The 18,444-nt window shown below is 39.9% G+C and overlaps 1 protein-coding gene across 2 annotated transcripts in view; it reads right to left on the bottom strand.

Annotated features, from left to right (window-relative positions):
* ADGRA3 (adhesion G protein-coupled receptor A3) overlaps positions 1 to 18,444 on the bottom strand; it is a 124,206-nt gene that overhangs the window by 12,534 nt on the left and 93,228 nt on the right. For both annotated transcript variants that reach the window (XM_021679428.2, XM_044913014.1), the window contains 4 exons: positions 10,979 to 11,192; positions 10,560 to 10,768; positions 1,851 to 1,975; positions 651 to 774 (listed from right to left, as the gene is read on the bottom strand). In XM_021679428.2, the coding sequence (XP_021535103.2) occupies positions 651 to 774; positions 1,851 to 1,975; positions 10,560 to 10,768; positions 10,979 to 11,192 (672 nt within the window). The remainder of the gene's footprint in view (positions 1 to 650; positions 775 to 1,850; positions 1,976 to 10,559; positions 10,769 to 10,978; positions 11,193 to 18,444) is intronic.

Here is an 18,444-nt window from a genome sequence, read left to right as displayed (position 1 = left end):
TTACCACACAAGAAGCTTCTGATTTTTATATCTTACAGTTAAATCTTTTTCAAATTCCTATTATTTCCATAAATAGATGAAATAATTTTTAAAACCCTGCTATCGGGGCACCTGGGTGGCTCTGTCAGTTAAACGTCTGCCTTCGGCTCAGGTCATGATCCCAGGGTCCTGGGATCGAATCCCGCATCGGGCTCCCTGCTCAGCGGGGAGCCTGCTTCTCCCTCTCCTTCTCCCCCTCCCCCTGCTCATTCTCTCTCTCTCTCGTTCTCTCTCAAATAAATAAATAAAATCTTTAAATAAATAAGTAAATAAATAAAACCCTATTGTCAGAAAATATCATTTTTTTCTTAGCCCAAGTCAGGGTTTTACAAATTTTTTAAATTAAATGTTCGGCATTATAAAAGACATAACAAGTAGCAATGAATTCCCAAGGATAAAGAGACAAGCTCCCTAAGTCACGTGTCCAATCGTGAAATAACAGTTCAAAACTTGGCAGTACACCAGTTAAAAACGTGTGAGTGACAGACACTCAGCTTAACTGTAAAGAAAAACAACTTCAAAAAACATGCTTTCTTCTACAGTTAATAAAACATGAAATTACTTTCTCATGTCATTATTTTTTCCCATTTCAGGTTTTCACTCTGACTTACCGCTTGGCAGACACTGCCATTTCTGGTTTGGGTTATTCCTCCCACGAAGACCACACAGGTCAGGAAAACATGAAAGCACAAGTTCACAAGCATGTGCCAGCCCTTGAGACTGATTCTAATCAAACTGTTAAAAGGAAAAATATGAATATTCAGGCTAGTTCATGTGAGGCAGGAGGCTATGATATTCATCCGCAAGTTAGCAATTCCAACTGCATAAAAGGCCAAACGTAAATGTTTTATGCTTAAACATTTTACTTAAAATACATGTACTATCAGACACACACACACACAAACACAGGATGTGAGACCTCATTTCACTCAATACAGTTTCTTAACAATTCACTTCATGCACTAAAAAAGACAAGTCATTTATGGAACTATTGCATCCACTAAAGGCTAAACAAATTCTCCATAATAAGAAATATCTGGGCTTCTGTTAGTTACCACGTCTTATGACAGCTGGATTATTTGTTTGCTTCCAGGAGATTTCTGCAAGCTGCCGATCTCTGCTTTTCTTGACCTACTAGGATAACACGGTCTAAATGCCCAGTACATTTCCTCCTGGCCTTTCATAACAAAATGTTGAAGTCTTTCTTTCTTTTAATATCAAAATCTCCTTTTGTTTCTTCACTAAATGTCAAGAAATGCCATGTAAGTCCAACTTAAATAGGAAAATACGTTCTAGCAAAACCTCTCGTAGAGTGAATTTCTGCTTAGCAAATCCTTCCAGTTTGTTATTTCCTACCATAAAATAAAAGTTTCTGTAGCTTTGCCTCCAATTAACAAACCATCTCCATGTTTAAATGCCACAAACTGCCTTACAAGGGCCATCTATAAAACAAAGAAGATCACAACATGCACAAAGGCATCAATTAGAAGTACCACCACCATCGGCTTCTGGAAGACACTGCCACAGGAAACAAGCCTCCAGCTCACCTCACCCGCTTGCTGCCCCCCTGTCCCACCTCCCAGCCTCCAACACATACCTCCCATATTCTTTCCCAGAAACAAACAGACCATCTCCTGGACTAATTCCTTATGTCTCAAATTGCATGAACTGAAGGAAGCTTGTACGTATTCTAAAGTAATGGCTCTTCCTTCGGAAGGTAAGCATGGTGTTGAACTCAGTTTTATCCTAATTTGATGTGAAATAAACTCCCTCCACTCGAAGTCCCCCATTTGCCAAGTTGCCTTTCTTACCTGTGATGGTATATATAACTGATGATGACCGCCAAGAGGCTTAAGAGGAGAATGATGGCGGTAGTATAAACCACGGGGTGCAGCAGACCGGCTGCCTGGGCGTAGAGTTCGGATCCTGTCAAGTCCTGAGGGAAAAAAGAAAGTCCCGTTCCAGGTGCACGTTTCTGGACATGCAGAGATTATCTCCAGGGACGAACCACACACTGACCCTCATATCTCTTTGTTTTATTCAAGGACCAATGTTTCATGCTATCTTCTTCACACCTTACTCTGCCTTCCTAACTTCCACTGTGCAAGTTACTTATGGTGTATGTACGTATGGGGTGTGTGTGTGTGTGTATACGTGCATACATATGTATGCACAGATGTACATACATATGCATACATGCATATGTACATATTTATACATGCACACACCCTTGCTCTACATCTGAGATGTAGATAAATCTGAATACTGACTTTGCTACGAGGGTCACGGAGAGACAGCAACAGACTTGTGATCAGGCAGAGTAGTACCTCCAAGACAATTAAGCCTAAACGGGCCTCGCTAACCATCTGCGGTCAAGTTCAACTCCGAGTTCAACAAATACAAGCGGACTGACCACTGGGTAAAGCACTGGGGACGCAATGGTAAGATGTGGTTCCTGCCCTTGAAGAGCTGCCCCTCACAGGGGAGAGACACCCCAATCAGATCGCAACAATGTCTGAAGATGGTAAAGGCAAGACGGTTTTGGGAGTGAAGAGCTCAAAATCTATACTGTAAGTAACAGCAAATCACTTCTAAAGCATTTACCATAATCCAGGCACCGAGCCAGCACTTTACACCGAGTACCTCTACGGGCTATAGGTACATCAGCAGCCCCACTGTAGAGGTTGAGCAAGTGAGGCACAAAGAGGTTAAGTGTCACGACGTTTGGTCCAAGGGAACGTGGCTGCCACGTCTGTCCTCCCGAACACAATGCAGACAGTGCCCGACTAAAATGAAAACAGTCGACACCATAAGGCTTCCTTCCTTATAAAGGACCAAAGCAGGCTGGGCAGGTGCCTCCGCCCCAGCCACGGTCCCCACGCCAGAAAACCGGGGCTGTAGAGTCATCAGATCCTGTCCCGAAATTATCCTTCTAAACTGACTCTGGAAGCTACAAAAGGACAGCTGGACGGAGGAAGCCGTTCACAGTAAATGCATCTTTAATCCAGAGGTGCCTGACACATCTAGAAAAGCTAGATAGAAAAGGGGGCAGATTTTCCTGAAGAATCGGAAGTCGACAATATCCAAATTATAGATCTAAAAAGATCGTATCAGAACACCTTAACAAGCCCCTCACTGTAACAAATGATGAAGAGAGGCCCACGGAGCCTGACAAAAATCACAGTTAAGAGGAAACTGGAGCTACAACATGGGAAATTGAATTCTAGTCTGAGAGCTCCACTATGTCGTGATGAGTCTCAAACCTGCAATTCATCTATTTATTTGACAAATGTTAATTGGGTACCCACCATGGCCAGGCACTATGCCAAGCACTGGATACTCAGCGAAACGCAGAACGTAGTCCCAGCCCTCGAGAGCTGACAGGCTGTAAACTGAGTAGCAGAAAAGGGAAAATATAAGAGAAAAAGCCTATCACCATGAAGTCTGCACCATCTGCCCCTATGAGATGCTCACACGATTAGTCTATAGTCCCAGGGCCTGCACGCACTCACATTTTGCCAGAAGTCCAGAATATCCATGGGAAAATTCAAAAAAACACTGGGGCAATAAGAACCAGTTAGATGCTAGTAAAAGCAGACACAGTTCCTCTCAATTTCTACAAAGAGCTACTATTCCAGTGCAGAATTAATAACTGGTATTATTCAGATAAGATAATTCAATATCTAGGATTTGGCCTCTAGACTCCTTCCATGCACCACGTATTTGACATTCCTCTAGGAAATGTTCAGTAACACATCACCACTCACTTGCTGGCTACCTGAGTCTGGAGCTGTTGCCTCCCTATAAGGTGAAGACACCACCAATCACCTGGCAGGATCTGGGTAGGGGCCAGAGGGAGGGCACACCAGCGTGCCTTTCACAGGCCTCATGGGAGAGCTAACAAACACAGGTGGCCACATAATATCTAATGAACCATCAGACAAAGTGCCAACTCAGTTCTCAAAATATATTGCATATAATATTTACATTTAAAAGCAATTAGTGTTTTTCAAAAGTCAAGTGAAGAGAATAGAGAAATAGAGAAAGAAACTGGAGGCTGAAATAAAGGGCGAAGACCCTCATCCAAGTTCCAACTGGAGGAAGACACAGGTGCTCCTGTCACTGGTCCCGCAGGGCATGCTTCTTCTGGGGCATTCTGGATTGTCACCACAAAATGATCTACCCAAATGGAAGAGAACCCCAGCTGAGAGACCGACCCAGGGAAAGGGGTAAAGTGCCAAACAGTAAGTACTTTAGGCTTTGAGGGCCAAGAGGGAAATTGAGGTTACTGTGCAGGTGTTTATTAACCACTTAAAGCAGCTGACGGGACTGGGCCTGTGGGTCAAATGCTCACCATGGTTTATAGACATCAGATATAAAGAAAACAAATTAAGCTAAGAAAACCTATCTCTTTTTTAAAAAGATTTATTTATTTATTTGAGAGAGAGCGAGAGAAAGCGTGTGTGTGTGTGTGTGTGTGTGTGTGTGTATTGTGTGTATGGGAACAGGGGAGAGGAATGGGGGAAGACAGAGAAACAATCCCAAGCAGAATCCATGCTGAGCATGGGGCCAGATGCAGGGCTTGACCTCACGACCCAGAGATCATGACCTGAGCTGAAACCAAGAGTCTGACACTCCTGATTTTTTTAAAGAGGATATAAAAAGCAGTAACTATAAAAAGCAAGACCTTAGGAAAATTAAGAAACTCTGTTCATAAAAAGACAACATTAAGAGAAAAAGGAGAAAGGCACTTTTATAGACTGAATGTTTGTGTCCCTCCAAAATCCGTATGTTGAAACACTAATCCCCAATATGATGGTATTAAGAGGTGGGGTCTATTGGGAGGTGATCAGGACACAGTGGCCTCATGAATGGATTAGCACCTGGATAAAAGGGACCCCGGAGAGCTCCCTTGCCCTTTCCACCATGTGAGGACACAGGAAAAAGACGCCATCTATGAGCCAGCAAGCGGGCCCTCACCAGACACCGAATCTGGTAGGACCTTGATCTTGGGCTTCAGGCTTCCAGAACTGTGAGAAATAAATTCCTGTCCTTTATAAACCACCCCAGCCTACGGTCCTCTGTTACAGCAGCCCTAACTCATTAAGACCGGCATGGACTGGGAGAGATACTTGCAACACATAAATCCAACAAAGAGCTCCCATTCACCATTCATATCTAGAATTCCTGTAAGTCAGTAAGAAAACAACAGATAAGCAAAGTAAAAACAGGCAAGATGTATTTGTGGAATCTTAAAAACAAACAAAACAAAACGAACAAACCAACAAAAAACCCTCATAGAGAAAGAGAAATCATTTTTGTGGTTACCAGAGGCAGGGGACAGGGGAAGGGGGGGACTAGGTGAAGGTAATCAAAAGGTACAGACTCCCGGTTTTAAGATAACACTACTGTATGGTACATTTGAAAGCTGCTGAGAGTGTAGAGCCTATAACTTTTCTTTCTTTTTTTGGTATCTGTATGAGATAACAGATGTTAACTAAACTTATTGTGGTGATCACTTCATAATACGTGGAAGTCATTACGCTGTACACCTTTTACACTTACACAACATTGCGTGTCAATTATATCCCAATAAAACTGAAAGAAAAAAATGAAAAGTCAAAGATAATGAAAACAGGCAAGAGCTGAGCAAGAACCTCACAAAAGGGGATACCCAAACTGACAATAAGAAAATGGAGAGGTGCTCAGCATCATTAGTCAACAGAGAACAACAAATTAAAACCACAACGACAATATAATACCACCACCAGAGACTAAAATGAAAGATTTACACTACCAAGCGTTGGCAAGGATGTGGAAAACCTAAAGCTCTCATCACTGTTGAGACTATAAACCAAAACGACCACGTTGGTCAACTGTATGGCATAACCTACCAACCAGTAATTCCACTCCGGAGTGCCCATGTCCATCAAAAACCATGTACGTGAATACTCAGAGCAGCTTTCTCTTGAGAGCCAAAACCTAGCAACAGCTCAAATGCCCATCAAAAGTGCAACACACAAGTTCTGGTATTTTCCTACAATGAACTGTGTAGCAATGAAAAAGAATACACTGCTGCTACATGCAAAAACAAAGATTATATCTCACAGATGTAATGATGGGAAAGAAACCAGACACAGGGGCGCCTGGGTGGCTCAGTCGCTTAAGCGACTGCCTTCGGCTCAGGTCATGATCCTGGAGTCCGGGATCGAGTCCCACATCGGGCTCCCTGCTCAGCGGGGAGTCTGCTTCTCCCTCTGACCCTCCTCCCTCTCATGCTCTCTCTCATTCTCTCTCTCAGATAAATAAAATCTTTAAAAAAAAAAAAAAAGAAAGAAACCAGACACAAAAGAGTATATACTGTAAAATTCCAATTTTATGAAGTTTAAGAATAGGCAAAATTGATCTATGGTGACAGACATGGGACAGGGGATATCTCATGAGACGTGCTGGGATTAACCAGAAAGAAGCACAGGAGAGCTAACAAGTGCTCAAGCCAAAATCTTAATCTTGATGGTAGTCGAAGGTGTGTATTCACCTAAAAAAATCATTAACCATACACCTAAGATCTATATATGCACTTTGCTCAATACCTCCACTGAACAAAATTGGTCCCCCTTTGAGACCACTTCAGAAAACTTATCCTGCAGATTTTCTATTAAATATGCGAAATAATATTGTACAAGGCAATTACTGGAAACAGAGGAAGACCTAAATAAGTCATGGTAGGAACATAAAATAATGTTCAATGGTGAAAAAGAATGAAGCTGGGGAGCCTGGGTGGCTCAGTCGGTTGGGAGTCAGACTCTTGGTTTCGGCTCGGGTCCTGATCTCATGGGTTATGGGACAGAGCCCGGAATCCAGCTCTGTGCTCAGCAGAGAGTCTGCTTGGGGATTCTCAAGCTCTGACCCTCCCCAAGCTTGCTCTTGAGCTCTCTCTCTTGCTCCCTCTAGAATAAATAGATAAATCTTAAAAAAAAAAAAAAAAATGAGGAAGATATAGGAAGATTTCAGAAAGGAGATTTACTGGAGTGACTAAGACATTGATTTCTGGAGTCCGAATTCAAGTCCCAATTCTAACACCAACTTTGCAAAGTTGGGCATGGTGCTTAACCTCACTATGCCTCAGTTTCTCCACCTGTAAACTGGGCGTAATGATAATAGCACTAGACCTCATGAGGTAGCCACAATGACCAAATAAGTTAATGCATGTAAAGACTTCAGGAGAATGCCTAGAACATAAGCAGTTAATGAAAATTAGCCACCAGCATCATATCATCCTAAAGTACCATAAGTTATATTATTCCAAGGACATCATCACTGTCAGAAGATACACTGTCTCATGGGGGAAAAAAAGCATGGTTTGAAACAATGTTTGCAGCATGCAGCCTTCATGCAAAAATGGAAGAAAATAGGACTAGATATTCATTCTGTTTCAATATACATGAAAATCCCTTCAACAACAGGCAAGAAACTTCTATTAGTGACCAGTTACCTACTTTGTCCAGATAGTGACCATAAATGGAAGAGAGGGGTGGAGGTCAAGTTTTCACTATATATTAATGTGTTGAAATAACTAAGACATTTGATCCCTGTGAATGTAGTACCTATTTAAGAATTATATTTTAAAAATGTTGCTAGCATGCATGTTTAATTATAGCGTAGGTGAAGCTGAAGTTTGCTTTCATTCAGCAAGTTTTATACAAACAAAATTTCAAAGCCACACTAGAGGGATGTAGTTAACAAATGAGAGCTCTCTAGTTTCCTGTATTTCTGTGTGAACACAGTAACAAAAGGGAATCACGGTACAGAGGACATTTTATCTTTACTACTATCACCGACAGTACTACCCAAATAGCCTGACCCCACACGTTACCTCCTTACTACTCAGGTTTCTTTTGTCTCCTACTAACCCCAACTTCCAGGAATCTTTCTGCCTCAATTCCTACTATTTCTGATCATTTATTTCAAGCAGACCTAATTTCTGCTTAAGTTTTTTCTCTGGCTCCCACTGTGACCTAGGATATACACAACTGGTTACAGCAGGACATCTACTGAACAAAACCATGGTATCTATTCCGGATTTGCAAACAAATATATTCTTTGTCTCGTTTTTTTAAGCACGATCAGGAAAAAGTTTTTATCTGCCATAATAGGAATTTAGATTTGCTACAGAAAGCCATCTATTAAGACAGTTTTCAAGAAAAATAGGATTTTATCGATTATTCAAAATAGTGCCAGGTAAGGAAAAAAGACGCTGATTTCCAAAATTTAAAAGATACCTGATTTCCAAAATTTAGAAGATAGCTGTTTTATCTCAGACATAGGTTTATTCAAAAGTAGGCATAATTCCATCGGCTGTACCTTCTTGTTTAATTAGCAATTCTAAAAATCCCATAATTTTTGTTAACAAGTTTTGTTGACAATTTCAGATACATTTCACTTTGCTGCCTCTAGGTGGCACAGTTACATTTTAAAAGAGCAAAAGAAAGGCTATTCTTTGAAAATAGAAAAATATCTCGGTACTGTATTTTTTAGCTTTAAAGAATTGTGTATTACATTTTTTAAAAGATTAAAAGCATGAAAGATAAAATAGCTTATTCTTTCTAGAAAAGGATTATGCCAATTTAAATAGTTTAGAAGAACAGCTAGGAAGTTCAAAAATAGATGCTTTTAAGTATTAAATAAAAATAAAAGTTTCACATGTACAGTATCATGTCATTAACAGTGAAGCCTATAAAATGCCTTTTGTGTGTGTTTTGTTTCATTTATTTTGCCCAACTTTCTCTACTTATTATGTAAAGTTCAGACAATGCTGTATCTCTATTATTTCTCCTCCAGTACTTTCTAATTTCGGGTTATTTTATAATCAAAACCTGAACGATAAAACACTTTGAAAGAAAATGCTTCATACTTTATTGCTTCATGCTTGAATGTGAAAGGTTACTACAAAATAATAAAATGTGAACTTAAGAGAAACCAGACTCAAAATTACAGATATCAAACACCTTCTATCTGGGAGAAGTCTAAACTTATCAACAAGAACTATACACAAGAAAAGGATAAATAACTTAAACAAATATGACTGAGTCAGACTCCTGTAGTCTCCACCCATGGTCAGCTGAGCTAAATAACAGACGTATTGACGGAGGTCACTGAAAGACAATCTTCACACCCCGCTAAACAATCTATTCCCTCCTCTGCCTGTCTGACCAGAGGTTGGGTACGGTATATACTTAGTTGAGGTGCAAAGAGAAAACCAAAAAAAGGAGTTCAGGAAAATCTACTTCAGGCTTGCTTCAAAATCATTTCTAGTGGTAAATACACTTTCTGGGTTTGTTTGTTTTTTTTTAAGATTTATTTATGAGAGAGAGTGAGAGCGTGTGAGTGAACACAAGCGGGGGGGTTGGGGGGGGAGTGAGAGAATCCCAAACAGACTCTCCACTGAGCACAGAGCCTGACATGGGGCTCGATCCCACAACCCTGAGATCATGACCTAAGCCAAAATCAAGAGTCAGACGCTTAACCAACTGAGCCACCCAGGCACCCCACGCTTTTGTTTTGTTAAGAAAAGAAGAATTTACAAAAAGTAAGATATATCATGTTTCAAGATTATTTAGTGCTTTGATGAAATCCTGTCTAGATAACAGATTCAGATCTGGAGGCAGGAAGAGAAACATAAGCATCCTCACTCCCAGGCTAGCCTCGTGCCATTTCTCAAAAATGTCTTTCAGATTCCTAAGTAATTCCTTCCACTGCTCTCCAAATGCATGTCTACGTACTCCATGTATATACTGTAATATAAGATACAAACTAGTATGGCTAATTTCACACTTAACAGCTCAGGAACCAGGTTCACTTAAGTAACTCGTTAATAACGGAACTGTTCAGATACATTCATATACACATTTATATATATCTATACATTTTAGTTTCCCTGAGACTAAAGAAACTGGCTAACACAGACTAACATATGAATAGTGGTAAATAACAGAAAACAACATTAGCGTGATTAGCATTAACAGTGAAAAGACACGACCTGAGTCAATACTGTCACTTACCGTGACTAAATGAAAATTGCCACGGTTACTCTAAATTCAAGAGTCTAAAACTTATGCTGTATAGTGGGAAAAAGTGGTAGATGGCAAAGAAGGAAAATGTCTCACTGTTCACTGTGTATCTTTGGGCAAATGAGTCACTCTTTCCTGTTTAATAGTTGGACTGTATGGACCCAAAATGTCTCCAAATTTCAGAAGATCAAAGTTTAGTGGAACTGATTCACTTATAAAGTGTCCTGAAAATCCCTATAACCAAGTTCAATCCCATACATCGCACTCGGTCGTCACTTAATTTCCCTTTAAATTCAGAATTACCCCAAATATTACCTCCTAATACAAGGTAACAGTTTATGTTAAAAGTTAAAAAAAATAAAAATAAAAAATCTTCACTGGAGCTTAACTACGCATAGGGAAAAAATGAGGAAATTTAGTGTTTATGCATAAAGTTAACAATTGCCGTACCATTAAAACTGCATAGTTACTAAGGGAATAGCACTGAATGGTGGTGATATTTTCATCTGAGTAGAGTATATGGCACCCATCTGACTTCCAGCCTCCTTGTCCATTCAGCAAATCGAAATCCCACTGGGCAGCCACGGCATCTGCTCCGTGCGCGATTCGACGCAGTGTCACATTAACAGGGATGTGGTGGGTATCCACATTCACACCATCTGGAGAAAATGGGAAATGAAAATATTTCTGAAACAAACTTCAGAAACAATGAAATGTCGACTTAGACACGAATGGGTACTCTGTGGTATTGTTTTTCACTAGGGACTCATTAAAGCGAGAAGGAACAAAAATAAGCATTTTTTAGGTATGGGATATCATAAAGTCCCACTGTCTAGTCACGACAGGAGAACATAAGCCACGTAACAAACCTATTTTGGTGAGAATCACGGGGGTAACCACCGTACGCCGTTTTCCATCGTCAGCCAAATTTGTTGAATTCCCGGTGGCTGGGAAAAGCTTTCCGTTGCGGAATGCGATGAGTTGAAGCTTATAGAGAGAGTCATCAGTGGGTCTGACTTCCCTTTTTTGCTTTGGTGAGAAAATGGAAGGAGGGAGCTGAATAGAAGCCTCGATGATAGTATTCTGAATATACATAAAAAAAAAACAAAATCAAAGAAAGGTTGCCATATTAGTGTGCAGAAACCAGAAAGAATAGTTCGGACGGCTATGAATGTTTAATAGTCAGAACAATTTATCAGTTACACGAAATATCCAAACACCACACCAAAACACAGAAGAAGCATAAAATAAAGAGAAATGCAAACTCTATTTCAAAGAGTTAAAGTCGTAAACAAGGAATTATTTCAGACAATAAAGTGAATTTTCCCATGGTAACAAATACTGCTGACGTCGATAGCATTAAACAGATCAAGAATCTCAGTGATCACTCCTTCTATCAATTTTACAATGATCAATTATAGATATAAGCACCAATGCAACCCACCACAAATGTGAGTTTAATTAATTTGGACTTAGGGAACTCTAAGGTGATTCAGGATGGATTCAAACTGTCAACTAAAAGAAATTCTACATACTTAATAGAAACTTAGATTCAAGCAAACTCTGATCTTAGCAGAAGTGCCCCTGAGACTAAGAAACATGTTAGAAATCAGGTTAGAGAAACATAGTAACAAACAGAGCAGCTGATCACCGAATGTTTTACATACTTCTTTATTAGGGATTGTTAAACTATAAATTATTTAGCATTCAATAAAAAACAAATCTGTATACCAAGGAGGCAAATAATTAACCACTTAAAAAAATTCCGTTTGAAGAATTCATCACAAAGTTTTTCTCTTGACATCAATCTCTCTCCAATCCAAAGAATTTCCTCCTAAAAAACATATTTGATCTTAAATTAGTTTAAAGAGCACCCCAGTTCTCCAATGTTTAGCGAATACTGCCCCCCCAATCCTAAGTACATCATATGATTTGGCTAAAACCTACATTTCAAATTCCTCTTCTAACATTCCCTATTCCACCACCTGTAACCTGGCCACCCTGAATATATCAATCCTTGAGATTTCCTACATTTTTTATGCCACTTGGGAGTGCTGCACATGCCAGGATCCCTTGCTGAAATGCTCTGTTCTTTTGTCTGGCAAACTCTTGAACTGGGCAGATCTGATTTCTAGCAAGATAATTTTGCAGGCAATGTCAAAGACGGATCAGAATAAGAGTGGCTGACAACCAGGAGAAAGACATCCTTAACATGGGGCTTTTTTGGAGGATTAATTACATGACTCCTCGGTATACTGCTTTTCCAGTTAGCTGCTCCCTCTTCTGGCCTCCCGTGGCATTCCGCACCCATCTCTATCGTAACTAATACGTGCAATATCACAGTGCAACTCACTGTCTGCCCCTTTAACTACAGTAGCAGGATTTTTGAGTGCAGATCATCTCACTTATTTTTCTGGACCCCCTATGTTAATCATAGTTCCTGGTATTTGTATTTGATAAAAGTAACCCATTGTTTGTAAAACTAATGAAAGTCTGTGTGGCATGATTATATTTTTAAAAGGTTCTATTTAAGCAAGTGGTTAACTTTAAAATGAGTTCTTAACAGCTGTGCTTAGAACAATGCTGGAACACACTGGACACACACAAATATCTGCTGAATAAAGTATTCTGAAAGTCTGAGTATTGGAAGTGTGAATACTTCTTTTAAATTGAAGATGCCAAGAAGATAATTGGTAGAAATATTTTGCCTAAGAAACATGCACAAAAAGGTTTCTACTATTCTCACTTACAAACATAATAACCTGATGGAGACACAAAGTCTGTTATAAATTCATCTATTAAATTTCTATTCTGTATATAAATTTATCTGAAGTGTGAAATGAGGTAGCAAAAAAGGAAAAACATCAACAGATTGAGTAGTTAAAAGGTCAAAATCCTGACAAAGTGTTACAAACTGGACATCTATTAAAACTTAAGAACTATACGATTCAATAAAATAACTATTGTGAACACAAAACGACTCAAAAGCAAAGCACAACTCTCTAGGAAAGCATTACCTACGGGTTATCAAATTAATTTAAAAGGAAGACATACTGACACTTTTTAAAAGAGCTGAAAAAGGAAATGACATCTTTGATTTCTGGAAGTCAGAAAATGTTTTCTACCAAAGTTTAAACTTGTAAAACCATCCAAACAACAGCAAATTATAAAAAGTCTGAAGAGTATGAACAGATCACCGAGAGATGAAAGCTACATACTTTGGCTTCTAAAATACCCTTTAAAGTCCAGTAATGGAATATGGCTCAATAATAATTACAGGGGCTCTGGAATGGACAGAGCATGGCTAGGAGTGCTGGAAAAACTGCATCAATAATGAATAATGTTTGGATTTTTATAGTAAGAATATATTTGTATATTTCATTTCTTTAAAAGAAGTGATTGTTAATTATGGAAAAGTTGTAAATTTCATGAACCAAATCACCGAGGAACACCCATTTGTTACATCTGTCATGATTTTACCTTTTGCCACTTGGCCTAAAGGCAAGGAACCAGTCTGTCATTTCATTTAAACCATCTATTCATTTTAAAATGTATGGATCACAGCAATGGAAACACAAGGCAATTATAGCTAATAAGTCAGAAAAAGCGCTCTTAAAACCCTTTGGGAAATACATGTTTTTGGAGTCTAATGTTTGCCACCCCTGGAGAAAGGAACATAAGATCTGAAACAAGAAACCAGGATGTGGGTCCCAGCCTTACCACTTTGTGGCCCCTTAACACGGCACAGTTTTGTTTACACTCTCTGGGTCTCATCTGTCATGGGCATCAAATGATGATCTTTCTAACGAATGGCTGTGAGGACCACAGGGGATCATGACCATGACAAGCACAAGAGGCTACATAACTGTGAGTGGTATTTTTATGACTATTACTGCCTCAGTGTGGCTTGTGGTTATCTGGAGGCTGGGGGCGGTGGGGTGCGGGAAGAAAATGCCTTCAAGTAATGGACTTACCAACAATCATCTAGAACCTCATCATATTTTGACTTCCACAGTTCACTTCTAGTATTAATTTCAATACTAAAAATTGACAAAGTATGAACATACATGAAATGGATGTTATCATAGAGCTCTTATTATTTTATTTGCAAAATTCATGTATATTTCCCTACTTACAGTGACATTAAACTGGGAAGAAAATACACATCATAAGGGATATTAATTCAAATACTTCCACTAGATTTTAACACCTTTCCTTATGAAACAATCAGAACTTCTGATACTGTGTAGTTAATACATTAAAATTTCCTGAAATCCTAATTTTGCTCACTTCTATAGAATTCTAACACCAGAACTGGAATGAGTCAAAGAGGCACCTGCCTTAAAACAATAAAATACTAAAACAAATAATAAAAATACTAATTTACTTATGTTGTCTTAACAATCTACACTCTTGATTTTAAACAGATATGATATGTGCTAATTTTCTTGTGTATAATTAGTTATTAAATGCATACCACTTTTTGATTATCTCACTGCTAAAGATTAACAGGGATTTTGTTTGCCTTCAGAATCAAGTTTTTAACTAACTTTCCTTGCTAATTAAGCTTTGGCTGCTAAATTTTATCCAACAGTATTTACTGGATGTTTCATTGCTCTGTGCTAGGCACTCTGGAGATATTCGATGAGTGAGCCATGGGCCCTGCCTCAAATATTCATAATCTAACAAGGGAGAGGCAACAACAATAAAACAATGACAAGAACATTTATTAAGCGCTTGTTCTGTGCTGGACACTATTGTGAATGTCCACACATTTGCCTCACATAATCCTCTCAATAACCCATTGAGGTAGGTACTATTTCATGATGCCCATGTAACAAATGAGGAACGGACATTCAGAGAGGTTCAGGTACTTGCACAAATTTGCACAGCTGTTAAGTGGGGGAGAAGAATGTGAATCCAGGATGTCTGGCTACAGAGACCACATTCTTTGTCCCCATATCCCATGGCTTCTCAGTATAATTCAACCTGCCATGATACCAGCTTCTAATTATTCTATAGAAGAACGAACAAAGCACTAGGAAACTAACAGGCAGTGATGAATTCTCAGGAAGAGAAGGAGGGTACTATTTGAATGGAGTCTTAGAGGAGCAAGGCTCTTACTGGGCAGGGGTATGGGACTGAGGGCAGGAGAAGGGGCAGAAAGGAGGGAGGGGGCATGAAGACATATACGACTGGTCTGAAAAGTTAAAGAACTTCAGCTGGGCTAAAACCCTAGGTGTCGAGGACGAGGGAAATAGGGGATGCAGAGAGAAACACTGATTTCTAAATTCCAGTCAAGAAAACTTTAAAGAACCAGTTCTTTTAGGCTACATTGCAGCTCTACATTGAACTCAAAACACCAGCAAGTTCTAAAAGCTCTTAGTCATTTATCACAAACAGGTTCTGTCTGGTGATGGTAACATGGTCTGTTATGGTGCCAAGGGGGGAAGGAAGCATTCGGTGAAGACAAGAGCAGAGATTCGGTGCTGTAAGAGTCAGATGACAGCTACCTCAGTCTCCCCCTGGCCGACCGACTGAGGCCAGGCACTGGAACTCACTGCTGACTCAAGCCCTCGCTCTGCCCTCAAGCAGTCCTCGGTCCGGTGTAGGAGCCACGAAACCCATCTGGCTCCTGTACACCACGCGCAACGATACAGGAGCTGAGCGTTACAGGCAAAGTACGGAAGAGAAATAAAGGAGATGAGGGTGGGAGAGGACCGACAGGATGGTATTCGGTCAAGGTTTCTTGAAGGTGACAATTCTGCACACAGCCAAATTGCCCGGGAAGGGTAAGGGTAGGAGCTGGGAAGTCTAGTAGGAGGATTAGCATGAGACTGGCCTAGGAATGGCCAGTGGTTGGGAGAGGAGCCAAGGGAGGTCTGTTGTTACCGGACCGAAGACAGGAGGGAGGAAGAGCCATGTGGCAGGAGTGCAGATAAATGCCAAAGGAGGAAGCTATCCGATGGCCAGCCTCCAGATAGACAAGGAGTGTCCATGAGGGGATGAGCAAGGTCAATTTCCATGCCAGGTAGATCCAGGGATAATGCTAACAATAGTAACCACCTGAAATGACGTGCACACAGACAACCTGCATGGTTTCGCAAACCGGAAGGCTCCTGGAGGCCCTCTGTTCTGTAGGTACCCGCCCTTCAGTTGCTAAAGGGTGGACGGACTGGGTGATGCTCCCCAGAGGACCAGCAGGGCTCAGGGAGCCCTCGGGAACTGGCACAGCAGCTGAATTTGCTACGGGGTTTGGAAGTACTTTACTATCTTACTGACTGTCCTGGTTACATTGGGACATGCTGGTCGAACGTCAGGCAGGCCTAGGTAGACCAATCTATACAAGAAGGATGGATTTTTAAGGAAGAGCCTAGGGACCCAAAGACTACATGGGAAGTCACAATGGTTTGGGTAATACAGAAGTCCAAACCAGACTGTGATGGCAGCAAAGACAGGACAGAGATTGAAGAAATACATAGGGAGCAATTCAAGTAAGGTTCCTATTGCTAACAGAGAAACTGCCTTTTTAGAGGTTTAACTTCGTATGATAGCATATTCTCCCATTCAAGGGTAATATCATCAATTAGGAGGTGTTCGCATTATCTTAGTATATTCAAGGCATTAAAAAAAAAAAAAAAAAAAAGACATGCAAGAAGAGTAAAAACTGCCCTAGTAATAAAGTTAAAAATATAAAGTAAGTTTTCTATTAAAGTGCTAAAGCATTTTGCTCTTTTGATGTTATAATTTTTAACTAATTTTATGTCACAAAGGATATATCGTGTCATCAATGAAGCATGAATAATAGTGTAATGTGTCCTTGGTTTCTGGCCATAGATGATCTTTAGAGGATAAAATCGTGTGAAATTGACAAATCTGAGTGTGTTCATTTAAAGGCTTCTACTCTGGCAGGTAGAAACTCTCCTTACCCAGAGGGGTAGCTTGTGAAATTGATTAAATGTAGGGTTTCATCATTTGTAATCCCTTTCTACCAACTATGATCATCTAAGATAGAAGGGTTCATCAATTTTAAGTGCTCCTCAAAGACACATGCTTCTCTCTCTTGGGCTGGTGTGCAATCCTGTGTCTCTGCCTTTTATGGTGTGTTTTTACTGACAAACAACACAGTAAGGAAAACAGCAGGTCAGCAGGAGTGTGGCTGGGTACATTAAGTACCCTCCCAGAGGGAAGAGTCACAAATAAATCTTGCCAATTTTCCTCTGAGTATATTATATCAAGTAAATATATTATCATTAGACATTCTGACCTAGCTGAGATTGTCTTGGGCAGTGGGGGAAGTTGGATTACTTCTAAATTTGGCAAACCGGCTCTCCTTATGGAGGTCACTGGCGTCAAGGTGAACAAAATAATGTTAATTTTCTTTCATTCATTCTTTCAATATCTACTGAGTGCCCACATCCATCCATCCATCCATCCATCCATTCATTCATTCATTCATTCAATATTTACTGAGTGCCCACATCCATCCATCCATCCATCCATCCATCCATCCATTCATTCAATATTTACTAAGTGCCTACAAAGTACCAGGACACCTAACACCCATTTGATCAATTACCATGCAGCCTTTAAAGTGTATGCAATGCTGTTTGTGATATAATTCAGGGATAAGCCAGAACCAAAGAACATACTGTGTAATTAAAATCCATAGAGAACACAGTTACACATGGCCACACAAAGCTAAATGAGAAAATGTGGTCCCATTAGGGTGTTGGAATCGTACCTCCACTATGTGCTTCGATGTAGTTTTAATGAAACACATCTATACCCCAAATGTTGAAACTCAATAAAAATGCTTTTCATTGCAATAAAACACACATTTTCTGAAGACAGATCACATGTTTGCACTTCTTTGCCAAAAATCTTGATCTACAGCTTGCCTGATTAAATGCCCGATCTCAAGGCTGGCTTTTCCATTAGGTCCAGTGGACACAGAGCCAAGGGCACGCAATATTTGGAGGAGGTCTATGGAAATGTTTTCATGTCTTTAAAATTGAGAGCGTAAAAATGAACTTTCAGGTCAAAGAAAATGTTCTAAAATGTATTAATATATTCATCTTTTTACCACTTGCAGTCATAAAATATAATTTTGATATTTTTGTGTGGAGAATGGGGTCCAAAGGGCAAAAGTGTCTAGGCCCATGAAAATCATAACATGTCCCTTCCCGGTCTGAATTTCTTTTCAAAGAACAGCCAAAACAATACCAATACCCACCCTACCCCGCCCCCAAATAGCTTCTAAAAATTAGGTTATTTTGCAAAGCAAACCATTTTGAGTTTTCTAATCTGACAGTACTAACAGTAAAGAGTCTTA

Source organism: Neomonachus schauinslandi, chromosome 2 (genome assembly GCF_002201575.2).
Source record: "Neomonachus schauinslandi chromosome 2, ASM220157v2, whole genome shotgun sequence".
NCBI lineage: Eukaryota > Metazoa > Chordata > Mammalia > Carnivora > Phocidae > Neomonachus > Neomonachus schauinslandi.
This window is presented reverse-complemented; position numbering and strand designations above follow the sequence as displayed.